Source organism: Oncorhynchus mykiss, chromosome 12, assembly GCF_013265735.2.
Source record: "Oncorhynchus mykiss isolate Arlee chromosome 12, USDA_OmykA_1.1, whole genome shotgun sequence".
NCBI classification, from domain to species: domain Eukaryota; kingdom Metazoa; phylum Chordata; class Actinopteri; order Salmoniformes; family Salmonidae; genus Oncorhynchus; species Oncorhynchus mykiss.
Window position 1 is genome coordinate 13,102,165 of NC_048576.1, and position 26,693 is coordinate 13,128,857.

General features: G+C 43.3%; 1 protein-coding gene across 2 annotated transcripts in view; it reads right to left on the reverse strand.

Moving 5' to 3' along the window:
• The window catches only part of LOC110536788 (rab GTPase-activating protein 1), a 174,342-nt gene that overhangs the window by 20,765 nt on the left and 126,884 nt on the right, over positions 1-26,693 (reverse strand). For both annotated transcript variants that reach the window (XM_036936954.1, XM_036936955.1), the window contains 6 exons: positions 25,233-25,346; positions 19,537-19,611; positions 19,053-19,178; positions 11,337-11,480; positions 6,630-6,671; positions 1,707-1,835 (listed from right to left, as the gene is read on the reverse strand). In XM_036936954.1, coding sequence (XP_036792849.1) covers positions 1,707-1,835; positions 6,630-6,671; positions 11,337-11,480; positions 19,053-19,178; positions 19,537-19,611; positions 25,233-25,346 — 630 coding nt within the window. The remainder of the gene's footprint in view (positions 1-1,706; positions 1,836-6,629; positions 6,672-11,336; positions 11,481-19,052; positions 19,179-19,536; positions 19,612-25,232; positions 25,347-26,693) is intronic.

Here is a 26,693-nt window from a genome sequence, read left to right on the forward strand (position 1 = left end):
AGGCAGGAGGTTGAGAGGAGAGGCAGGGGGTTGAGGGGAGAGGCCCTGGTTGAGAGGAGAGGCAGGGGGTTGAAGGGAGAGGCAGGGGGTTAAGAGGGGAGACAGGAAGTTGAGAGGAGAAAGGAGTCTGATCCACCTCTCAGATCCTGCCACCTGGCTCTGGGTTTTGTTTTGTCCTTGTGGTCGACGCAGTGACAGAATTAGATTTCTGGTGACAGCTTGGTGACACTGAGGATCTCAGTGTGTGTGTGTTTGTGTGTCACTCTGAGGACCTGCCTGCACCTCTCAGCCCTTAAGATCCTTATCCTTCTCTAAAATGCCTCTCTACCAGGGAGCGGGGTCAGGTGACCAGACCTGTCAAAAAGGTCACATCAGAGGTATATGACCTCCGGCCTGACCCCTACGCCTACCTTAGTTATAACATACCCTTTAATTACTGGTCATGCGATCATTACTGCCATTACAAAAAAACAATTGATACGGTAGAGGTTTGTGTTATATGATATAGATATAACCCATGAGACAAGAGAGGTGTGTTCTATAGCCAGCTGACCAAACAGAACACCTGTCTGAATCAGAGGACACAGGTGATCTCTGACCAAATGGACTGTATGTGTTATGTAATGTAGTTTAGGATGAGCCAACCTCCTCTGAGAAAAAGGTTTTAAGATGTAGTCCAAATTCAAAGTATTTAGATCAAATGTCTAAAATAAATCTGTTTAAGCACACACCAGAGTTTCTAGGTCCAGGCAGAGCAGAGGTATGCCGTTTGGGATTAGACAAATACACCTGAGAATTATTGCAGACGTTTTTAGGTGTTTTAGATTTTCAAATATGTAGATACATTCATATAAGATGTAAAATATTAGGGACTTTCTAGGTCAGTAAAGAGCACAGGAGATAAGGTTATTCACAGGCTATAGCTGACAGTTCCTACTACAGCTCAACACTGCCCTCCACAGGTTATTTAGGAGTAGTATTCCATTTCAGTCATACAGTACTGAATGCTTCCTGATCCACCCATTATTGAAGCATATAAATTGCTCCATTAGAATCAAAGCCTCATGTATAACTGGTAATTGATCCACTCATTTTCCAGTAAGAAGGAACGCACTCCCTGCATTCAATCTAATTCACCCAGCTGTTCATTAGCTTGTAAATGGGACTCAATTCTGAACCAACTTACTGTTTGTGTGTCTCTACTGTACAGGCATACAGTTAGTTCCTTGTACAGTATGCAAACCAAACCCTAATCAAGACACAAACCGAACACAATATTAAGTGACTCAATTGACCAGAGTAGATTCAAACTAAAGAGAAAACAACATGACAGAGTTAGCCAGGGTAGATTCAACATAACAGAGTTAGCCAGGGTAGATTCAACATAACAGAGTTAGCCAGGGTAGATTCAACATGACAGAGTAAGCCAGGGTAGATTCAACATAACAGAGTTAGCCAGGGTAGATTCAACATGACAGAGTAAGCCAGGGTAGATTCAACATAACAGAGTTAGCCAGGGTAGATTCAACATGACAGAGTAAGCCAGGGTAGATTCAACATGACAGAGTAAGCCAGGGTAGATTCAACATGACAGAGTTAGCCAGGGTAGATTCAACATGACAGAGTTAGCCAGGGTAGATTCAACATGACAGAGTTAGCCAGGGTAGATTCAACATGACAGAGTTAGCCAGGGTAGATTGTAGTACCTTCATGCTGCAGGCCAGCTCCATCAGTTTCTTAGCGTTCTCCTCTGAGCGGTAGCGTTTGGGAACCGGGACCCGGAAGAACTTGAGCGCCCCCTCAAAGTCTGTTGCCAGCAGGTCTTCCCTTGAGGTCTACAAGCAGGAGAGAAGAGACAAAGAGAGACGTATCCCAGCTAGAGAGGCTCTGGTATATCCTCGGTTCCAGCCAAGACCCCCCTCAGTCACAGTCTACCATCTATACTACTGTCAGGAACAGAGAATAGAGGGGGAGGAACCGTGTGTGTAGTGTGTGTATGTACAGTGCCTTGCGAAAGTATTTGGCCCCCTTGAACTTTGCGACCTTTTGCCACATTTCAGGCTTCAAACATAAAGATATAAAACTGTATTTTTTTGTGAAGAATCAACAACAAGTGGGACACAATCATGAAGTGGAACGACATTTATTGGATATTTCAAACTTTTTTAACAAATCAAAAACTGAAAAATTGGGCGTGCAAAATTATTCAGCCCCCTTAAGTTAATACTTTGTGGCGCCACCTTTTGCTGCGATTACAGCTGTAAGTCGCTTGGGGTATGTCTCTATCAGTTTTGCACATCGAGAGACTGAAATTTTTTCCCATTCCTCCTTGCAAAACAGCTCGAGCTCAGTGAGGTTGGATGGAGAGCATTTGTGAACAGCAGTTTTCAGTTCTTTCCACAGATTCTCGATTGGATTCAGGTCTGGACTTTGACTTGGCCATTCTAACACCTGGATATGTTTATTTTTGAACCATTCCATTGTAGATTTTGCTTTATGTTTTGGATCATTGTCTTGTTGGAAGACAAATCTCCGTCCCAGTCTCAGGTCTTTTGCAGACTCCATCAGGTTTTCTTCCAGAATGGTCCTGTATTTGGCTCCATCCATCTTCCCATCAATTTTAACCATCTTCCCTGTCCCTGCTGAAGAAAAGCAGGCCCAAACCATGATGCTGCCACCACCATGTTTGACAGTGGGGATGGTGTGTTCAGGGTGATGAGCTGTGTTGCTTTTACGCCAAACATAACGTTTTGCATTGTTGCCAAAAAGTTCAATTTTGGTTTCATCTGACCAGAGCACCTTCTTCCACATGTTTGGTGTGTCTCCCAGGTGGCTTGTGGCAAACTTTAAACGACAATTTTTATGAATATCTTTAAGAAATGGCTTTCTTCTTGCCACTCTTCCATAAAGGCCAGATTTGTGCAATATACGACTGATTGTTGTCCTATGGACAGAGTCTCCCACCTCAGCTGTAGATCTCTGCAGTTCATCCAGAGTGATCATGTGCCTCTTGGCTGCATCTCTGATCAGTCTTCTCCTTGTATGAGCTGAAAGTTTAGAGGGACGGCCAGGTCTTGGTAGATTTGCAGTGGTCTGATACTCCTTCCATTTCAATATTATCGCTTGCACAGTGCTCCTTGGGATGTTTAAAGCTTGGGAAATCTTTTTGTATCCAAATCCGGCTTTAAACTTCTTCACAACAGTATCTCGGACCTGCCTGGTGTGTTCCTTGTTCTTCATGATGCTCTCTGCGCTTTTAACGGACCTCTGAGACTATCACAGTGCAGGTGCATTTATACGGAGACTTGATTACACACAGGTGGATTGTATTTATCATCATTAGTCATTTAGGTCAACATTGGATCATTCAGAGATCCTCACTGAACTTCTGGAGAGAGTTTGCTGCACTGAAATTAAAGGGGCTGAATAATTTTGCACGCCCAATTTCTCAGTTTTTGATTTGTTAAAAAAGTTTGAAATATCCAATAAATGTCGTTCCACTTCATGATTGTGTCCCACTTGTTGCTGATTCTTCACAAAAAAATACAGTTGTATATCTTTATGTTTGAAGCCTGAAATGTGGCAAAAGGTCGCAAAGTTCAAAGGGGCCGAATACTTTCGCAAGGCACTGTATGTAGTGTGTGTATGTATGTAGTGTGTGTGTGTAGTGTATGTAGTGTGGTGTGTAGTGTATGTAGTGTGGTGTGTAGTGTGTATATGTATGTATGTATGTATGTAGTGTGTGTGTGTATGTGTGTTGTGTGTGTGTACAGTATGTTGTGTGTGTGTTTGTAGTGTGTGTGTACAGTATGTAGTGTGTATGTGTATGTGTTTGTGTATGTATCTATGCAGTGTGTGTGTATCTATGTAGTGTGTGTGTATCTATGTAGTGTGTGTGTACAGTATCTAGTGTGTGTGTGTAGTATGTAGTGTGTGTGTGTATCTATGTAGTGTGTGTGTGTGTACAGTATGTAGTGTGTGTGTGTATCTATGAAGTGTGTGTGTACCTATGTAGTGCGTGTGTGTATGTACAGTTTTGAGGGCTTGGAGGGGACAATGGTGTTGAATGCTCAGCTTTAGTCAATGAACAGCATTCTCGCATACAGTTGAAGTCGGAAGTTTACATACACCTTAACCAAATACATTTAAACAGTTAAACTCAGTTTTTCACAATTCCTGACATTTAATCCTAATAAAATTCCATGTTTTAGGTCAGTTAGGATCACCACTTTACTTAAAAAATGTGAAATGTCAGAATAATAGTAGAGAGAATGATTTATTTAAACTTTTATTTCTTTCATCACATTCCCAGTGGGTCATACTTTTATATACACTCAATTAGTATTTGGTAGCATTGCCTTTAAATGGTTTAACTTGGGTCAAATGTTTCAGGTAGCCTTTCCACAAGCTTCCCACAATAAGTTGGGTGAATTTTGGCCCATTCCTCCTGACAGAGCTGGTGTAACGGAGTCAGGTTTGTAGGCCTCCTTGCTCGCACACACTTTTTCAGTTCTGCCCACACATTTTCCATAGGGTTGAGGTCAGGGCTTTGTGATGGCCACCCCAATACCTTGACTTTGTTGTCCTTAAGCCATTTTGCCACAACTTTGGAAGTATGCTTGGGGTCATTGTCCATTTGGAAGACCCATTTGTGACCAAGCTTTAACTTCCTGACTGATGTCTTGAGATGTCGCTTCAATGTATCCACATAATTCTCCTTCCTCATGATGCCATCTATTTTGTGAAGTGCACCAGTCCCTCCTGCAGCAAAGCACCCCCACAACATGATGCTTCCACCCCTGTGCTTCATGGTTGGGATGGTATTCTTCGGCTTGCAAGCCTCCCCCTTTTTCCTCCAAACATAACGATGGTCATTATGGCCAAAAAGTTCTATTTTTGTTTCATCAGACCAGAGGACATTTCTCCAAAAAGTACGATCTTTGTCCCCATGTGCAGTTGCAAACCATAGTCTGGCTTTTTTATGGTGGTTTTGGAGCAGTGGCTTCTTCCTTGCTGAGCGGCCTTTCATGTTATGTTGATATAGGACTCGTTTTACTGTGGATATAGATCGTTTTGTACCGGTTTCCTCCAGCATCTTCACAAGGTCCTTTACTGTTGTTCTGGGATTGATTTGCACTTTTCGCACCAAAGTACGTTCATCTCTAGGAGACAGAACACGTCTCCTTCCTGAGCGGTATGACGGCTGCGTGGTCCCATGGTGTTTATACTTGCGTACTATTGTTTGTACAGATGAACGTGGTACCTTCAGGCATTTGGACATTTCTCTCAATGATGAACCAGACTTGTGGAAGTCTCAATATTTCTTTTGATTTTCCAATGATGTCAAGCAAAGAGGCACAGAGTTTGAAGGTAGGTCTTGAAATACACCCACTGGTACACCACTAATTGACTAAAATTATGTCAATTAGCCTATCAGAAGTTTCTAAAGCCATGACATCCTTTTCTGGAATTTTCCAAGCTGTTTAAAGCCACAGTCAACTCAGTGTATGTAAACTTGTGACCCACTGGAATTGTGATACAGTGAATTATAAGTGAAATAATCTGTCTGTAAACAATTGTTGGACAAATTACTTGTGTCATGCACAAAGTAGATGTCCTAACCGACTTGCCAAAACTATAGTTTGTTTGCAAGAAATTTGTGGAGTGGTTGAAAAATGAGTTTCAATGACTCCAACCTAAGTTTGTAAACTTCTGACTTCAACTGTATATCAGGAGATCGTCTGCTGTATGTAGTGTGTATATGTATGTAGTGTGTGTGTTTATGTGTGTGTGTGTGTGTAGTGTGTGTGTGTGTGTGTGTGTGTGTGTGTAGTGTGTGTGTGTGTGTGTGTGTGCATGTAGTGTGTGTGTGCATGTAGTGTCTGTGTGCATGTAGTGTCTGTGTGCATGTAGTGTCTGTGAGCATGTAGTGTCTGTGAGCATGTAGTGTTTGTGTGAGTGTGTGTGCATGTAGTGTGTGTGCATGTAGTGTGTGTGTCTATATGTAGTGTGTGTGTGCATGTAGTGTCTGTGTGCATGTAGTGTGTGTGTGCGTGTAAAGTGTGTGTGTGTGTGCATGTAGTGTGTATGTGCATACACTGTGTGTGTATATATGTAGTGTGTGTGTACATGTATTGTGTGTATGTAGTGTGTGTGTATGTAGTGTGTGTGTGTATGTAGTGTGTGTATGCAGTGTGTGTACATGTAGTGTGTGTGTACATGTAGTGTGTGTGTGTGTGTGTGTGTGTGTGTATGTAGTGTGTGTGTATGTAGTGTGTGTGTCTGTAGTGTGTGTGTGTGTGTGTGTACATGTAGTGTGTATGTAGTGTGTGTGTATGTAGTGTGTGTGTGTGTGTGTGTATGTAGTGTGTGTATGCAGTGTGTGTACATGTAGTGTGTGTGTGTGTGTGTGTGTGTGTGTGTGTGTGTGTGTGTGTGTGTGTGTATGTAGTGTGTGTGTATGTAGTGTGTGTACATGTAGTGTGTGTGTGTGTTTGTGTATGTAGTGTGTGTGTGTGTGTGTATGTAGTGTGTGTACATGTAGTGTGTGTGTGTGTTTGTGTATGTAGTGTGTGTAGTGTGTGTGTATGTAGTGTGTGTTTGTGTGCACAGACTGGTGGCTTACTTACCTTCAGGAGAGCCAGAGCCACGTTGAAGATCACACTGATGCCCTGAGACAGAGAAGAGAGAAACAGAGACAATGAGTTACTGAAGGGGGAGTACAGTGAGATGGGGGAGACAGGAAAGAAACAAGGGAGAGGGTTGCTAGAGAGACACAGAGTAGAGTGAGGGAGAAAGAGGGTTGGTAGAGAGAGAGAGAGGGTAGAGGGAGGGAGAGGGTTGGTAGAGAGACACAGAGTAGAGGGAGGGAGGGTGAGGGTTGCTAGAGAGACACAGAGTAGAGTGAGGGAGGGAGAGGGTTGGTAGAGAGACACAGAGTAGAGGGAGGGAGGGAGAGGGTTGGTAGAGAGACACAGAGTAGAGGGAGGGAGGGAGAGGGTTGGTAGAGAGACACAGAGTAGAGTGAGGGAGGAAGAGGGTTGCTAGAGAGACGGTAGAGGGAGGGGGTTGCTAGAGAGACACAGAGTAGAGGGAGGGAGGAAGAGGGTTGGTAGAGAGACGGTAGAGGGAGGGAGAGGGTTGGTAGAGAGAGAGAGAGGGTAGAGGGAGGGAGAGGGTTGGTAGAGAGACACAGAGTAGAGGGAGGGAGAGTGTTAGTAGAGAGACACAGAGTAGAGGGAGGGAGGGAGGGAGGGAGAGGGTTGGTAGAGAGACACAGAGTAGAGTGAGGGAGGGAGAGGGTTGGTAGAGAGACACAGAGTAGAGGGAGGGAGGGAGAGGGTTGGTAGAGAGACACAGAGTAGAGGGAGGGAGAGGGTTGGTAGAGAGACACAGAGTAGAGGGAGGGAGGGAGAGGGTTGGTAGAGACACAGAGTAGAGGGAGGGAGGAAGAGGGTTGGTAGAGAGAGACAGAGTAGAGGGAGGGAGGGTGAGGGTTGCTAGAGAGACACAGAGTAGAGTGAGGGAGGGAGAGGGTTGGTAGAGAGACACAGAGTAGAGTGAGGGAGAGGGTTGGTAGAGAGACAGAGTAGAGTGAGGGAGGGAGAGGGTTGGTAGAGAGATGGTAGAGGGAGGGAGGGGGTTGCTAGAGAGACACAGAGTAGAGGGAGGGAGGAAGAGGGTTGGTAGAGAGACGGTAGAGGGAGGGAGAGGGTTGGTAGAGAGAGAGAGAGGGAAGAGGGAGGGAGAGGGTTGGTAGAGAGACACAGAGTAGAGGGAGGGAGAGTGTTAGTAGAGAGACACAGAGTAGAGGGAGGGAGGGAGAGGGTTGGTAGAGAGACACAGAGTAGAGTGAGGGAGGGAGAGGGTTGGTAGAGAGACACAGAGTAGAGGGAGGGAGGGAGAGGGTTGGTAGAGAGACACAGAGTAGAGGGAGGGAGTGAGAGGGTTGGTAGAGAGACGGTAGAGGGAGGGAGAGGGTTGGTAGAGAGAGAGAGAGGGTAGAGGGAGGAAGAGGGTTGGTAGAGAGAGAGAGAGGGTAGAGGGAGGGAGAGGGTTGGTAGAGAAACACAAAGTAGAAGGAAGGGAGAGGTTTGGGGGGACATAGAGAGAGAGTTTGAGTTCAAAAAGAAAGAAAGAAAGTGCGGGTAGAAAGCCGTGGAGACAGGAAGTGAGGGTAGAAAGCCGTGGAGACAGGAAGTGAGGGTAGAAAGCCGTGGAGACAGGAAGTGAGGGTAGAAAGCTGTGGAGACAGGAAGTGAGGGTAGAAAGCCGTGGAGACAGGAAGTGAGGGTAGAGAGCCATGGAGACAGGAAGTGAGGGTAGAAAGCCGTGGAGACAGGAAGTGAGGGTAGAAAGCCAGAAAGGGTTAGGGAGAGGGGTGAGGGTATAGGGTTACGGAGAGGGGTGAGGGTATAGGGGTTAGGGAGAGGGTATATGGGTTAGGAAGAGGGTATAGGGGTTAGGGAGAGGGTATAGGGGTTATAGGGGTTAGGGAGAGGTTATAGGGGTTAGGGAGAGGGTATAGGGGTTAGGGAGAGGGTATAGGGTATAGGGGTTAGGGAGAGGGTATATGGTATAGGGGTTAGGGAGAGGGTATAGGGGTTAGGGAGAGGGTATAGGGGTTAGGGAGAGCGTATAGGGTATAGGGGTTAGGGAGAGGGTATATGGTATAGGGGTTAGGGAGAGGGTATAGGGGTTAGGGAGAGGGTATAGGGGTTAGGGAGAGGGTATAGGGGTTAGGGAGTGGGTATAGGGGTTAGGGAGGGGGTATAGGTGTTAGTGGGTATAGGGGTTAGGGGGTGAGGGAGAGGGTATATGGGTTAGGAGGTGAGGGTAAGGAGTTAGGGAGAGGGTATAGGGGTTAGGGAGAGGGTATAGGGGTTAGGGAGTGGGTATAGGGGTTAGGGGGTGAGGGAGAGGGTATAGGGGTTAGGGGGTGAGGGTAAGGGGTTAGGGGTTAGGGGTGAGGGTATAGGGTTAGGGGTGAGGGTATAGGGTTAGGGGTGAGGGTATAGGTTTAGGGGCGAGGGTATAGGGGTTAGGGTATAGGGTTTCGGGGTGAGGGTATAGGGTTAGGGGTGAGGGTTAGGTGTGAGGGTGTAGGGTTAGGGATGAGGGTATAGGGGTGAGGGTATAGGGGTGAGGGTGTAGGGTTAGGGGTGAGGGTGAGGGTATAGGGGTAAGGGTATAGGGTTAGGGGTGAGGGTATAGGGTTAGGGGTGAGGGTGTAGGGTTAGGGGTGAGGGTGTAGGGTTAGGGGTGAGGATATAGGGGTGAGGGTATAGGGTTAGGGGTGAGGGTATAGGGTTAGGGGTGAGGGTATAGGGGTGAGGGTATAGGGTTAGGGGTTAGGGTGTAGGGTTAGGGGTGTAGGGTTAGGGAGAGGGTATAGGGGTTAGGGAGAGGGTATAGGGGTTATGGAGAGGGTATAGGGTATAGGGGTTATGGAGAGGGTATAGGGGTTAGGGAGAGGGTATAGGGGTTAGGGGGTGAGGGTAAGGGGTTAGGGGTCAGGTTAAAGGGTTTTGGGGTGAGGGTATAGGGTTAGAGGTGAGGGTTTAAGGGTTAGAGGTGAGGGTATAGGGTTAAGGTATATTGTTAGGGGTGAGGGTATAGGGTTGGGGTGTAGGGTTAGGGGTGTAGGGTTAGGGTGTAGGGTTAGGGGTGAGGGTATAGGGGTGAGGGTATAGGGTTAGGGGTGAGGGTATAGGGGTGAGGGTGTAGGGTTAGGGGTGTAGGGTTAGGTTATAGGGGTGAGGGTATAGGGTTAGGGGTGAGGGTATAGGGTTAGGGGTGAGGGTGTAGGGTTAGGGGTGAGGGTATAGGGTTAGGGGTGAGGATATAGGGTTAGGGGTGAGGATATAGGGGTGAGGGTATAGGGTTAGGGGTGAGGGTATAGGGTTAGGGGTGAGGGTATAGGGGTGAGGGTATAGGGTTAGGGGTTAGGGTGTAGGGTTAGGGGTGTAGGGTTAGGGAGAGGGTATAGGGGTTAGGGAGAGGGTATAGGGGTTAGGGAGAGGGTATAGGGTATAGGGGTTATGGAGAGGGTATAGGGTATAGGGGTTATGGAGAGGGTATAGGGGTTAGGGAGAGGGTATAGGGGTTAGGGGGTGAGGGTAAGGGGTTAGGGGTCAGGGTAAAGGGTTTTGGGGTGAGGGTATAGGGTTAGAGGTGAGGGTTTAAGGGTTAGAGGTGAGGGTTTAAGGGTTAGAGGTGAGGGTATAGGGTTAAGGTATATTGTTAGGGGTGAGGGTATAGGGTTGGGGTGTAGGGTTAGGGTTGGGGGTGTAGGGTTAGGGGTGAGGGTGTAGGGTTAGGGGTGAGGGTATAGGGGTGAGGGTATAGGGTTAGGGGTGAGGGTATAGGGGTGAGGGTGTAGGGTTAGGGGTGTAGGGTTAGGTTATAGGGGTGAGGGTGTAGGGTTAGGGGTTAGGGTATAGGGGTGAGGGTATAGGGTTAGGGGTGAGGGTATAGGGTTAGGGGTGAGGGTATAGGGTTAGGGTATAGGGGTGAGGGTGTGGGGTTAGGGTATAGGGGTTAGGGAGAGGGTATAGGGGTTAGGGAGTGGGTATAGGGTATAGGGGTTAAGGAGAGGGTAGGGTATAGGGGTTAAGGAGAGGGTAGGGTATAGGGGTTAGGGAGAGGGTATAGGGGTTAGGGAGAGGGTATAGGGGTTAGGGAGAGGGTATAGGGGTTAGGGAGAGGGTATAGGGGTTATGGAGAGGGTATAGGGGTTAGGGAGAGGGTATAGGGTATAGGGGTTATGGAGAGGGTATAGGGGTTATGGAGAGGGTATAGGGGTTAGGGAGAGGGTATAGGGGTTAGGGGGTGAGGGTAAGGGGTTAGGGGTCAGGGTAAAGGGTTTTGGGGTGAGGGTATAGGGTTAGAGGTGAGGGTTTAAGGGTTAGAGGTGAGGGTTTAAGGGTTAGAGGTGAGGGTATAGGGTTAAGGTATATTGTTAGGGGTGAGGGTATAGGGTTAGGGGTGGGGGTGTAGGGTTAGGGGTGAGGGTGTAGGGGTGAGGGTATAGGGGTGAGGGTATAGGGTTAGGGGTGAGGGTGTAGGGTTAAGGGTGAGGGTATAGGGGTGAGGGTGTAGGGTTAGGGGTGTAGGGTTAGGTTATAGGGGTGAGGGTGTAGGGTTAGGGGTGAGGGTGTAGGGTTAGGTTATAGGGGTGAGGGTATAGCGGCTAGGGGTGAGGGTATAGGGTTAGGGTATAGGGGTGAGGGTATAGCGGCTAGGGGTGAGGGTATAGGGTTAGGGTATAGGGGTGAGGGTATAGGGTTAGGGGTGGGGGTGTAGGGTTAGGGTATAGGGGTTAGGGAGATGGATACCTCACAGAGTAGCAGGTCTATGATGTGGAACACCATGTAGAGGGGGAACTTGGCTGTGAAGAGCGTGAGGAACCACTGAGAGGCGTACATATGAGCCTCCAGACCCACGTTCAGGAAGTGGTTATACAGGTCTGGGATGTATTCCTGTTAGAAAATGATACAGAGAAACAGTTATATCACAGCCATGAACAACAGCAGGACACAAGCACACACACGGAAGATGTGAAGATGCCTCTGTATTGAATGTCCTCCGTGTTGCATTTAGTAATTTATTTGTACTTAATTTTGTCTAAATGTATCCTCTATCCTTTCTTACAACCGAGAAGAACTTTAGAACATCAGATCGGCAGTTACTTACAGTTACTTACTTTATGTCGAAGTTGAAGCCGGAATTATCTGCCCTGGGATCTCTGTAATTCCGACCCAATTTTGGGGCTACCCAAGTGGAAACACCGACGGTACATGCAAGCGAGGGGCGATCCTGGCAAGATTAAGGCGAAGAGAGAACCGGCCACCTCTTCCCTACATTCTTGCTACCAACAGGACTCTCGAAACTGCAATATTCTCAGCTTTTCTAAAACACGGCTTTCGGACAAGATACCCCCCATGGCAATCCAACTCGATGGATTCTCCATTCACCATGCCGACAGGACAGTGGGGGAAATCCAGGAGGGGGGGGATTGCTTTTTCATCAACAACTGGTGTGCTGACTCAAGCACGGTGGAAATGTTGACCTATTGTTCACCCGTCTTGGAATACCTGATGGTCAAATGCCGACCCTTCTACCTCCCGAGAGACTTTTCAGTGGTTATTGTGACTGTTGTATACATTCAACCGCAGGACAAGAATGTTATGGAATATTTTCTCTATTCCATCCAGTAAATATGACCACTGCCCTGGCGAGAGAGAGGCTATTTCAGACACACACTCGCCTCAGGCTTTACTGTACGTCTGTAGAGATGTCGGCAGTGTGGCACTTCGGATTGCAAGTTTACAAACAAAAGGATGCTTCTTCGTTCAAGCATAAAAAAACGTACAGACTTTCCGACCCACGAGGAAGTCGGGAAAACTAAAATGTTCCTTATAATCCCTCTAATTATAATACCTTATAAGGCAATAAATGAAGGCTATTGTTTGCAGTAAATTCAAGAGTTTACTCTACACATGCTCTCATGCTCATGCTCTACACACTCTACACATGCAAGTGCGGTCAAAAAAATATAACGCTCCCTCGTCTAACCAAGACTCTTCCTCGTGGGCCTGACTTCCTCCCTCAAATAACCTTTCCTCCTCCCGTAGCCACCGCACCGGCCATAAGGGGGTATTCATCTCCAATAATGGCTTCACACTAATAATTCAACTAATAATGCTCTGGTTATTGTATAGAAATACACATTTGGCTATTTCTAACAAAAAAATAAAAAATAACTGCCACTTAACTGTACCCTGCTTTAACCAAGCAGAAAAACTTACATCCAGAGGCTGCTTTTCTGGTTGCCTGTGATTTATTAATAAATTTCTGGTTGCCTGTGATTTATTAATATATTTCTGGTTGCCTGTGATTCATTTATATATTTCTGGTTGCCTGTGATTTATTAATATATTTCTGGTTGCCTGTGATTCATTTATATATTTCTGGTTGCCTGTGATTTATTAATATATTTCTGGTTGCCTGTGATTTATTAATATATTTCTGGTTGCCTGTGATTCATTTATATATTTCTGGTTGCCTGTGATTTATTTATATATTTCTGGTTGCCTGTGATTTATTAATATATTTCTGGTTGCCTGTGATTCATTTATATATTTCTGGTTGCCTGTGATTTATTAATATATTTCTGGTTGCCTGTGATTTATTAATATATTTCTGGTTGCCTGTGATTCATTTATATATTTCTGGTTGCCTGTGATTTATTTATATATTTCTGGTTGCCTGTGATTTATTAATATATTTCTGGTTGCCTGTGATTTATTTATATATTTCTGGTTGCCGGTGATTTATTTATATATTTCTGGTTGCCGGTGATTTATTTATATATTTCTGGTTGCCTGTGATTTATTTATATATTTCTGGTTGCCTGTGATTTATTAATATATTTCTGGTTGCCTGTGATTTATTAATATATTTCTGGTTGCCTGTGATTTATTAATATATTTCTGGTTGCCTGTGATTTATTAATATATTTCTGGTTGCCTGTGATTCATTTATATATTTCTGGTTGCCTGTGATTTATTAATATATTTCTGGTTGCCTGTAATTTATTTATATATTTCTGGTTGCCGGTGATTTATTTATATATTTCTGGTTGCCTGTGATTTATTTATATATTTCTGGTTGCCTGTGATTTATTAATATATTTCTGGTTGCCTGTAATTTATTTATATATTTCTGGTTGCCTGTGATTTATTTATATATTTCTGGTTGCCTGTGATTTATTTATATATTTCTGGTTGCCTGTGATTTATTTATATATTTCTGGTTGCCGGTGATTTATTAATATATTTCTGGTTGCCTGTGATTTATTAATATATTTCTGGTTGCCTGTGATTCATTTATATATTTCTGGTTGCCTGTGATTTATTAATATATTTCTGGTTGCCTGTGATTCATTTATATATTTCTGGTTGCCTGTGATTTATTAATATATTTCTGGTTGCCTGTGATTTATTAATATATTTCTGGTTGCCTGTGATTCATTTATATATTTCTGGTTGCCTGTGATTTATTTATATATTTCTGGTTGCCTGTGATTTATTAATATATTTCTGGTTGCTTGTGATTTATTTATATATTTCTGGTTGCCGGTGATTTATTTATATATTTCTGGTTGCCGGTGATTTATTTATATATTTCTGGTTGCCGGTGATTTATTAATATATTTCTGGTTGCCTGTGATTCATTTAAATATCATTTATATATTTCTGGTTGCCGGTGATCTATTGATTCCATCTCTTCGCAACTAAATCTACAGAGCTGACATTGTTGTATGCCCCATATATATAATATTCTGTTGGTGACAAGAATTTTATATAATAATTTAAATTGAAAAAAGTATTGAATCAATTGTAGTTTTTTGTACCAGTTCATAAACCATGTGCCATGGAATCGGTACATCGGAAATCTCTTCCCATTTATTTTGCAACCTGTATGACACAGCTGTCAACATTTGTGTCCTCAAATGAAACTGGTATATTTTTCAATTTATGTCAGTTCCTTTCAGCCAATATCTTTAATATACAGCAGGCGAACAAGGTCCCTACCATCTCCTTTTTCCACTTGCCTCCTCCATTTTTGTGGTAGTGTTGCAATCAGTTGTAAGTTTGGAAAGAGCAGATATTCCCATATATTTTCGATAACTGCATATGTGACATAACTCCTCCGTTTCTATTCATAATATCATTAATAAATATATATATTTTTTAAATAAGAAAATCCATAAAGATGTATTTTTTTAATGAATAAGTATATTTGAGTTTAACCATGACATTTGTTGTAATATTGGTTCTATATTTTCTGGAGGATAAAACTGAAATTGTAACTAGCTTAGTATGGCTTGTTAAGAAAGGGTGATACTTTAAACAAAACTTCATTTTCAATTAGTCATAATGAGAAGTAGTAATCTGCATAAAGGTAAAAAGACCATTTTGAACAACGGCTGAGCCTTTCTTAATGATCTACTGGAGAACCATTTTGGGTTTAAGTATAACTTATGTATGAGTGAAGCTTTTAGTGAGAGGTTTAAAGCTTTAATATTTAATCATTTTAGCCCCCTAAACTCATGTTCATTATATAAATAGGCACGTTTAATTTTGTCCAGCTCAGCATTCCAAATAAAATGAAATATATTTTGCTCACATGATTTAAAAATCTGTAGTAGGCAGTGCCATTGGTAAGTAAGTAAACTGTGATAGGACCAGAGAGTTAATCAATGTGATTTATCCACAAATAGACAAGTGTTTACCTCTCCATGGTTGCAGAATCTTATCTATATTTTGCAAACTTTCTATTGAAATGAATTGTGGTAAATTCATTTAGATTTTTTGAGATGTAAATACCAAGCACACCCCCGGTCAAAAGTTTTAGAACACCTACTAATTCAAGGATTTTTCTGTATTTGTACTATTTTCAACATTGTAGAATAATAGTGAAGAGATCAAAACTATGAAATAACACATGGAATCATGTAGTAACCAAAAAAGTGTAAAAACAAATCAAAATATATTAAATATATTTGAGATTCTTCAAAGTAGCCACCCTTTGCCTTCATGACAGCTTTGCACACTCTTGGCATTCTCTCAATCAGCTTCACCTGGAATGCTTTTCCTACAGTCTTGAAGGAGTTCCCACATATGCTGAGCACTTGTTAGCTGCCTTTCCTTCACTCTGCGGTCCGACTCATTCCAAACCATCCCAATTTGTTTAAGGTCGGGTGATTGCGAAACCCAGGTCATCTGATGCAGCACTCCATCACTCTCCTTCTTCGTAAAATAGCCCTTACACAGCCTGGAGCTGTGTTGGGTCATTGTCCTGTTGAAAAACAGGACAATGACATATGACAGTCCCACTAAGCGCAAACCAGATGGGATGGCATATCACTGCAGAATGCTGTGGTAGCCATGCTGGTTAAATGTGCCCTGAATTCTAAATAAATCTCAGACAGTATCACCAGCAAAGCACCCCCACACCATAACACCTCCTCCTCCATGCTTCATGGTGGGAAATACACATGTGGAGATCATCCGTTCACCCTTATCGCATCTCACAAAGACACGGCGGTTGGAACCAAAAATCTCCAATTTGGACTCCAGACCAAAGGACTGTGTTTCTTGGCCCAAGCAAGTCTTCTTATTATTGGTGTCCTTTAGTAGTGGTTTCTTTGCAGCAATCGACCATGAAGGCCTGATTCACACAGTCTCCTCTGAACAGTTGTTGAGATGTGTCTGTTACTTGAACTCTATGAAGCATTTATTTGGGCTGCAATTTCTGAGGCTGGTCACTAATGAGTTTATCCTCTTCCATTCCTGTGGTGGTCCTCATGAGAGCCAGTTTCATCATATCAGTTTCAACTGCACTTGAAGAAACTTTCAAAGTTCTTGAAATTTTCCGTATTGACTGACATTCATGTCTTAAATAATGATGGACTGTTGTTTCTCTATGATTGTTTGAGCTATTCTTGCCATAATATGGACTTGGTCTTTTACCAAATAGGGCTATATTCTGTATACCCCCCCCCCCCCCCTTATCACAACATCAATTATTGGCTCAAACGCATTAGGTAGGAATGAAATTCCACAAATTTACTTTTAAAAAGGCACACCTGTTTATGGAAATGCAATCCAGGAAACTACCTCATAAAGCTGGATGAGAGAATGCCAAGAGTGTGCAAAGCTAGTTGAAGAATCTCAAGTATAAAATATATTATGATTTGCTTAACACTTTTTTGGTTTCTACATGATTCCATATGTGTTATTTCATAGTTCTGATGTCTTCACTATTATTCTACAATGTAGAAAATAGTAAAAAATAAAGAAAAACCCTTCAATGAGTATGTGATCTAAAACTTTGGACCGGTAGTGTATAAATGTCTGCTACACCATCCGCCCATTTTATTGGTAAACTACAAGGTAGTGTCAAAATGTCTGCTACACCATCCGCCCATTTTATTGGTAAACTACAAGGTAGTGTCAAAATGTCTGCTACACCATCCGCCCATTTTATTGGTAAACTACAAGGTAGTGTCAAAATGTCTGCTACACCATCCGCCCATTTTATTGGTAAACTACAAGGTAGTGTCAAAATGTCTGCTACACCATCCGCCCATTTTATTGGTAAACTACAAGGTAGTGTCAAAATGTCTGCTACACCATCCGCCCATTTTATTGGTAAACTACAAGGTAGTGTAAACACTGTATTGTTAATGATCCAATACGTAATATGGTACACTTTTCATAATTAGGTTTAAGTCCAGAGAGGCTAAACAACCTCTGCAACTGGATCCTGGATTTCCTGACGGGCCAACACCAGGTGGTGAAGGTAGGCAACAACACCTCCGCCACGCTGATACTCAACACGGGTGCCCCACAGGGGTGTGTGCTTAGTCCCCTCCTGTACTCCCTGTTCACCCACAACTGCGTGGCCACTCACAACTCCAACACCATCATCAAGTTTGCTGATGACACGATGGTGGTAGGACTGATCACCGGCGATGATGAGAGTGACCTGGCAGTGTGGAAGAACATCCTCTCCCTCAACCTCAGTAAGACCAAGTTTCTGATTGTGGACTACAGGAAACGGGGGGGGGGGGGGAGAGAAACCTGCAGTGGAGCAGGTTGAGTGTTTCAAGTTCCACTGTGTCCACTAAGAACTTAAAATGTCCCACACACACGCGCACAGCCGTGAAGAATGTGCGACAGCGCCTCTTATCCCTCAGGGGGATTAAAAGGTCTACAGCTGTACCGCTAAGAGCATCTTGACTGGCTGCATCACTGCTTGGTGTGGCAACTGCACCGCCCTCAAACGCATGGCGCTACACAGGGTGGTGCGGACAGCCCAGTACATCACCGGGGCCGAGCTCCCTGTCATCCAGGACCTCTATATCAGGAGGTGTGAAAGGAAGGCCCGGAAAATCTTAAAGACTCCATCCAGCCACCTAAGCCATAGACTGTTCTCTCTGCTTCCGCATGGCAAGCGGTACTGCTGCATCAAGTCTGACACCAACAGGTTCCTGAACAGCTTCTATCCCCAAGTCATAAGTCTGATAAATAGCTAACCAAATGGCTACACAGACTGAGTTGACCCTTGAATTGTATTCTTATTTTTGCACTGTCTATGCACACTCACAGGGCCCTACACACTCACAGGGCCCTACACACTCACACAAACTTTCACTCCAACACACACACACAGACTGTTACTCCAACACACACACACAGACTGTTACTCCAACACACACACACACACACACTGTTACTCCAACACACACACAGACTGTTACTCCAACACACACACACACAGACTGTTACTCCAACACACACACACACAGACTGTTACTCCAACACACACACACACACTGTTACTCCAACACACACACACTGTTACTCCAACACACACACAGACTGTTACTCCAACACACACACACACACACACACTGTTACTCCAACACACACACACACAGACTGTTACTCCAACACACACACACGCAGACTGTTACTCCAACACACACACACACAGACTGTTACTCCAACACACACACACAGACTGTTACTCCAACACACACACACAGACTGTTACTCCAACACACACACACAGACTGTTACTCCAACACAGACACACAGACTGTTACTCCAACACACACACAGACTGTTACTCCAACACACACACAGACTGTTACTCCAACACATACAAACAGTCAAATGCTCACACACATAATATGCACATACATTTATACTGACATACAATCATCATAAACTGTACACTGCTGCTACTCTGTTTATCATATATCCTGATGCCTAGTCAACTTACCTATCTACCTCTATCACTCCAGGATTATTGTAGATATGGCACTGAAGCTGACTGATCCTGTATATAGTATTCTTACTTACATTATCATGTTCTTATTGGTAGGACTTATGTTTATGTTCTACCTTGTTATTTTTAGTATTAATGCGTTATTTATTACTGCATTGTAGGGGTTATAGATGGTAAAGGCATTTCACCTGCATGAGTCTCTCCAGCTGGAAGAACTTGCAGTGTAGATCCTCAAAGTTCTGCTTGAAGAGGTCCCTGAGTCCGTAGTCAAACATGATCTTGACCAGAACACTGAAGGCCTGTTCCTCAGGCATCTACATACAGGGCAGAGAGAGAGACACAGAGAGAGAGAGCAAGAGAGAGAGATGACAGTATATCAGTTCAGTTCTGTCCACCAGGTGTCCGTGTTTCCTTCAGAGAGCTCTGGCACTGTGGTGAGAGGAAGAGAAAGATCTTCTCTGAAACTCTTCCAGCTTAGACCACTCCATCACAGCCCTGAGCATGTGAAGACAGAAAGAGAAGTGAGAACGTGTGTGAGAGACATGGAGAGAGAGACACAGAGAGAGACAGATAGAGAAACATGGAGAGAGATAGAAAGGCAGAGAGAGACACAGAGAGAGACAGACAGAGCATGTCTACATCATCTCTCAGCGTTGGTCATCTGTAACTCACGTGCAGCAGCAGCACAGCGGCCAGGAAAGACTGTCCCTGGCAGTAACCAATCTCCTCATCATACACTGAGTAGGCCTGGAGAGAAGAGGAGAGAGAGACTCAATGTTAGAGACAGAAAGAGAGAGAGCAGATGTTAGAGACAGAAAGAGAGAGAGCAGATGTTAGAGACAGAAAGAGAGAGAGCAGATGTTAGAGACAGAAAGAGAGAGAGCAGATGTTAGAGACAGAAAGAGAGAGAGCAGATGTTAGAGACAGAAAGAGAGAGAGCAGATGTTAGAGACAGAAAGGGAGAGAGCAGATGTTAGAGACAGAAAGAGAGAGAGCAGATGTTAGAGACAGAAAGAGAGAGAGCAGATGTTAGAGACAGAAAGAGAGAGAGCAGATGTTAGAGACAGAAAGAGAGAGAGCAGATGTTAGAGACAGAAAGAGAGAGAGCAGATGTTAGAGACAGAAAGAGAGAGAGAGCAGACGTTAGAGACAGAAAGAGAGAGAGAGCAGATGTTAGAGACAGAAAGAGAGAGAGCAGATGTTAGCGCTACTGTAAAGTACATTCTCAGAGTTATCATAAAATAATAACAACATGGTCATTTATCAGACGCTTTTATTTAAAGGGTCTTCCAGAACTGTCAGTGTTGACAGTGACACACTTAGAACGTCACCCGTGCAGGAATCAAACCCATAACCCTGGTGTTGTCATTGTCTGCACAATACTAACCCACAGTACAACTCTCCTTCAACAGAGTGAGAATTACTCTCTCCCCATTAACAGTTCAGGGAGTTCATTGATATGGATCACTCCCTTTCACTCACACACACACACACACACACACACACACACACACACACACACACACACACACACACACACACACAGAGGGGGAGAGAGAGAGATGAGAGAGACAGTTGATGAATTATTGAGAAGTACCTGGGGTTATTGTTTGAAAAGGATAAATTATTCATGACATCAGAGGAATATATGGGGCGGCAGGTAGTGTTTAGAGCGTTGGACTAGTAAAGAAAGGTTGCAAGATTGCCAACAAGTTAAAAATATTTTGTTCTGCCCCTGAACAAGGCAGTTAACCCACTGTTCCCCTGAGCAAGGTAGTTAACCCACTGTTCCCCTGAACAAGGCAGTTAACCCACTGTTCCCCTGAACAAGGCAGTTAACCCACTGTTCCTAGGCCGTCAATGAAAATAAGAATATGTTCTTAACTGACTTGCCTTGTTAAATAAAGGTCAAATAAAAAAACAATAACTTAGATAGCCGCAAACCTTTCTCCCAGTCACAGGGAATCGAGAGTGAAACCAGTCACAGGGAATCGAGAGTGAAACCAGTCACAGGGAATCGAGAGTGAAACCAGTCACAGGGAATCGAGAGTGAAACCAGTCACAGGGAATCGAGAGTGAAACCAGTCACAGGGAATCGAGAGTGAAACCAGTCACAGGGAATCGAGAGTGAAACCAGTCACAGGGAATCGAGAGTGAAACCAGTCACAGGGAATCGAGAGTGAAACCAGTCACAGGGAATCGAGAGTGAAACCAGTCACAGGGAATCGAGAGTGAAACCAGTCACAGGGAATCGAGAGTGAAACCAGTCACAGGGAATCGAGAGTGAAACCAGTCACAGGGAATCGAGAGTGAAACCAGTCACAGGGAATCGAGAGTGAAACCAGTCACAGGGAATCGAGAGTGAAACCAGTCACAGGGAATCGAGAGTGAAACCAGTCACCGAAACCAAAGCACTGCTGCTTGCTCAGTCCTCCTTGATGGATAGAGACCGCCCGGCCAGTAGACTCAAACACAAACATTGCCTCAGTTGAATCATTATGGGAACTGGGCCTCAGTTTATCATGTTTGGATGTGTGGTGTTAGCCCATTGACCCAACTGCCTAATTAGTATCTGAGCCAAAATGCAACTTGTCTGTCGACTCAACGGTGAAGTGCTCACTACTCAGCCAAGTGTTGCTGTAATATGTGCCATGTAAAAAAGCTAACGTTTAAATTCCTTGTTCGGAACATGAGAACATTTGAAAGCTGGTGGTTCAATATTCCCAGTTCTTCAATATTCTCAGTTATTAAGTTTTAGGTTGTAGTTATTATAGGACTATTTTTCTCTATACCATTTGTATTTCATATACCTTTGACTATTGGATGATCTTATAGGCACTTTAGTATTGCCAGCCTAATCTCAGGAGTTGATAAGTCATAAACAGCGCTGTGTGTCAAGCATTGCTAAGAGCTGCTGGCAAACGCAGTAAAGTTTGAATGAATGCTTACGAGCCTGCTGCTGCCTACCACCGCTCAGTCAGACTGCTCTATCAAATATCAAATCATACTTAATTATAATAAACACACAAAAATACGAGTTAAATTGGATGTAGTCTATCACAGTGCCATCCGTTCTCACCAAAGCCCCATATACCACCCACCACTGCGACCTGTATGCTCTCGTTGGCTGGCCCTCACTTCATATTCTTTGCCAAACCCACTGGCTCCAGGTCATCTATAAGTCTTTGCTAGGTAAAGCCCCACCTTATCTCAGCTCACTGGTCATCATAGCAGCACCCACCCATAGCACACGCTCCAGCAGGTATATTTCACTGGTCACCCCCAAAGTCAATTTCCTTCCAGTTCTCTGCTGCCAATGACTGGAACGAATTGAAAAAAATTACTGAAGCTGGAGACTCATATCTCCCTCACTAACTTTATGCATCAGCTGTCAGAGCAGCTCACAGATCACTGCACCTGTACATAGCCCATCTGTAAATAGCCCATCCAACCACCTCATCCCCATATTGTTATTTATTTTTTGCTACTTTGCACCCCAGTATCTCTACTTGCACATGAATCTTCTGCACATCTATCAGTCCAGTGTTTAATTCCTAAATTATAATTATTTCGCCACTACGGCCTATTTATTGCCTTACCTACCTTATCTTACCTCATTTACACACACTGTATATAGACGTTTTCTATTGTGTTATTGACGGTACGTTTGTTTACTCCATGTGTAACTCTGTGTTGTTGTTTGTGTCGCACTGCTTTGCTTTATCTTGGCCAGGTCGCAGTTGTAAATGAGAACTTGCTCTTAACTGGCCAAACTGGTTAAACAAAAGGTGAAATAAATAAAAATGGTTAGGTACACATTGGTGTTTATGGTTAGATACACATTGATGTTTATGGTTAGATACACATTGGTGTTTATGGTTAGGTACATATTGATGTTTATGGTTAGGTACACATTGATGTTTATGGTTAGGTACACATTGGTGTTTATGGTTAGGTACACATTGGTGTTTATGGTTAGGTACACATTGGTGTTTATGGTTAGGTACACATTGGTGTTTATGGTTAGGTACACATTGGTGTTTATGGTTAGGTACATATTGGTGTTTATGGTTAGGTACACATTGGTGTTTATGGTTAGGTACACATTGATGTTTATGGTTAGGTACACATTGGTGTTTATGGTTAGGTACACATTGGTGTTTATGGTTAGGTACACATTGGTGTTTATGGTTAGGTACATATTGGTGTTTATGGTTAGGTACACATTGGTGTTTATGGTTAGGTACACATTGGTGTTTATGGTTAGGTACATATTGGTGTTTATGGTTAGGTACATATTGGTGTTTATGGTTAGGTACATATTGGTGTTTATGGTTAGGTACACATTGGTGTTTATGGTTAGGTACACATTGATGTTTATGGTTAGGTACACATTGGTGTTTATGGTTAGGTACACATTGGTGTTTATGGTTAGGTACACATTGGTGTTTATGGTTAGGTACATATTGGTGTTTATGGTTAGGTACACATTGGTGTTTATGGTTAGGTACACATTGATGTTTATGGTTAGGTACACATTGGTGTTTATGGTTAGGTACACATTGATGTTTATGGTTAGGTACATATTGGTGTTTATGGTTAGGTACACATTGGTGTTTATGGTTAGGTACATATTGGTGTTTATGGTTAGGTACACATTGGTGTTTATGGTTAGGTACACATTGGTGTTTATGGTTAGGTACACATGGGTGTTTATGGTTAGGTACACATTGGTGTTTATGGTTAGGTACATATTGGTGTTTATGGTTAGGTACATATTGGTGTTTATGGTTAGGTACACATTGGTGTTTATGGTTAGGTACACATTGATGTTTATGGTTAGGTACACATTGGTGTTTATGGTTAGGTACACATGGGTGTTTATGGTTAGGTACACATTGGTGTTTATGGTTAGGTACATATTGGTGTTTATGGTTAGGTACATATTGGTGTTTATGGTTAGGTACACATTGGTGTTTATGGTTAGGTACATATTGGTGTTTATGGTTAGGTACACATTGGTGTTTATGGTTAGGTACATATTGGTGTTTATGGTTAGGTACACATGGGTGGTTATGGTTAGGTACATATTGGTGTTTATGGTTAGGTACATATTGGTGTTTATGGTTAGGTACATATTGGTGTTTATGGTTAGGTACACATTGATGCAGCGACAGTGCTTGAGCTTCGCCCGTTTGGCGAAGTAGGCTGTGATTCGATGATAAATTAACAGGCACCAAATTGATTATTTGCAACGCAGGACAAGCTAGTTAAACTAGTAATATCAACCATGTGTAGTTAACTAGTGATTATGTTACGGTTGATTGTTTTTTATAAGAGAAGTTTAATGCTAGCTAGTGTTGGATTTGACATTTTTAATATTGAGATATTAAATAAATGATAGAGAAGAAGCATAGAATATGAGGAGTGAAAAAGACAGGGTTTTATGTCAGAAGTTAATGGTTTTCTGTAGAAAGACAGACGGCTTTGGAATTTGTTGGGTGGACGGGAGGAGAGCAACGTGTTGATATAGGGGAGACAAATGGACATCTGTGGACTAGGTGAATGAGGGGTTGAGGTCAGGAGGTGAAGTCAGATCCCCTGAAGGGAATAATAAGGGTTTAGTATCCTGTTACTCTTTTCCTGTAGAACCATAAGATGTAAGGATTGGAGAGAAGGAGTGTCTTGACTGGGATATATATATATATAGATATATCTATATATATATATAGATATATATATATAGATATATAGATAGATATATCTATATATATATATCTGTGATGGGAGAAATGTTGGGTTGTCTAAATTACAGCTGTACAGACCCTTTGGGAAGAATTAAACTTGGTTAAAGCTTCTCTAGTGTCCGTGAGTTATTTACTCTGAAAAATAAGAACCTAACACTAGCAACTTACCTTGGCTCCTTGCTGCACTCGTGTAACAGGTGGTCAGCCTGCCACGCAGTCTCCTCGTGGAGTGCAATGTAATCGGCCATAATCGGCGTCCAAAAATGCAGATTACCGATTGTTATGAAAACTTGAAATCGGCCCTAATTAATCGGCCGTGCCGATTAATTGGTCGACCTCTAGACTCAACAGTGAAGTGCTCACTATTCAGACAAGCGATTCTGTAACGAAGCGCCAGTCTGTCGATGATAACACAGTAGACTCAACGGTGAAGTGCTCACTACTCAGCCAAGCGTTGCTGTAAAGTAGATCCAGGTTTTGGGCTCCAGTTCTTCTTATTCCAACCAATCTTTGAGCGGTTGTGGAGTCCTCTCTCCTAGTAATGTAAAGGTTTTATGATACCCCGGGGGGGGGGGGGGGGCGGGGGCGTACTACTACTGATACTACATACTACTACTACACCTTGCAGATCTTGTAGAGTGAGTCTTGCCCGTCTCCTCCAGTGTCCTTGAAGTAGTCGTGAGCTGGGAAAGTCCTGTTAATGTCTCTGGTGATGGCACTGTCCTGGGGAGACTCCTGAGAGCCATTGAAAAGAGAACACACAGAGAGGGAGAGAGGGGGAGAGAGAGCGAGAGAGAGAGAGACAAACACAATTAGACCCAACCAAATCATGAGAAAACAAAAAGATAATTACTTGACACATTGGAAAGAACTAACAAAAAAAACTAGAATGCTATTTGGCCCTAAACAGAGAGTACACAGTGGCAGAATACCTGACCACTGTGACTGACCCAAACATAAGGAAAGCGTTTGACTATGTACAGACTCAGTGAGCATAGCCTTGCTATTGAGAAAGGCCGCCGTAGGCAGACATGGCTCTCAAGAGAAGACAGGCTTTGTGCACACTGCCCACAAAATTAGGTGGAAACTGAGCTGCACTTCCTAACCTCCTGCCCAATGTATGACCTTATTAGAGACACATATTTCCCTCAGATTACACAGATCCACAAAGAATTCGAAAACAAACCCGATTTTGATAAACTCCCATATCTACTGGGTGAAATTCCACAGTGTGCCATCACAGCAGCAAGTTTTGTGACCTGTTCCCACAAGAAAAGGAAAACCAGTGAATAAAAAACACCATTGTAAATCCAACCCATTTTGTTTATTTATTTTCCTATTTGTACTTTAACCATTTGTAGAGTACAACACTGTATATATACATAATATGACATACAGAAGTTTCAAAAGAATAAAGACATTTTGAATGTGTAATGTTTACTGTTCATTTTTATTGTTTATTTGGCGTTAGTATATTATCTACTCCACTTGCCTTGGTAATGTTAACACGCTTCCCATGCTAATAAAGCCCCTTGAATTGAATTGACAGAGAGACAGGGAAAGAGACAGAGAGAGCAGAGAGAGAGAGAGACAGAGAGAGAGAAAGAGGGAAGGGGAGAACGCAGAGAGCTGTGGGTTGGCAGCACACTACATTGCTGCCTGCCATAAATTGAGGGACAGTGTCTGACAGACCAATCAACCTGCACATGTACTCTACTGTATGCTTATTGTTATTGTTGAATGTATGGTTATTTTGGCCCTTGGTTATTGTTGCTACTGTTGACAACTGTTGACAATTTTGATTCTCATTTTGATTTATTTTTATATTGTAAAAATCCCAAATAAGCTTTGGCAATATGTACATTGTTACGTCATGCCAATAAAGCAAATTGAATTGAAAGCGATAGAGAGAGCGACAGAGACAGAGAGACAGGAAACAGTCAGTGGTCCATATGGTTCATTCCATTGAGATTGGCTGTTCTTCTGGAGTTAGATCGTCCCCAATGAACCACTGCTACTGTACATGAAGTTCAGTTAAAACCTGAGGAATCCAACAGGCTGTCGAGTGCGAAAGCAAACAGT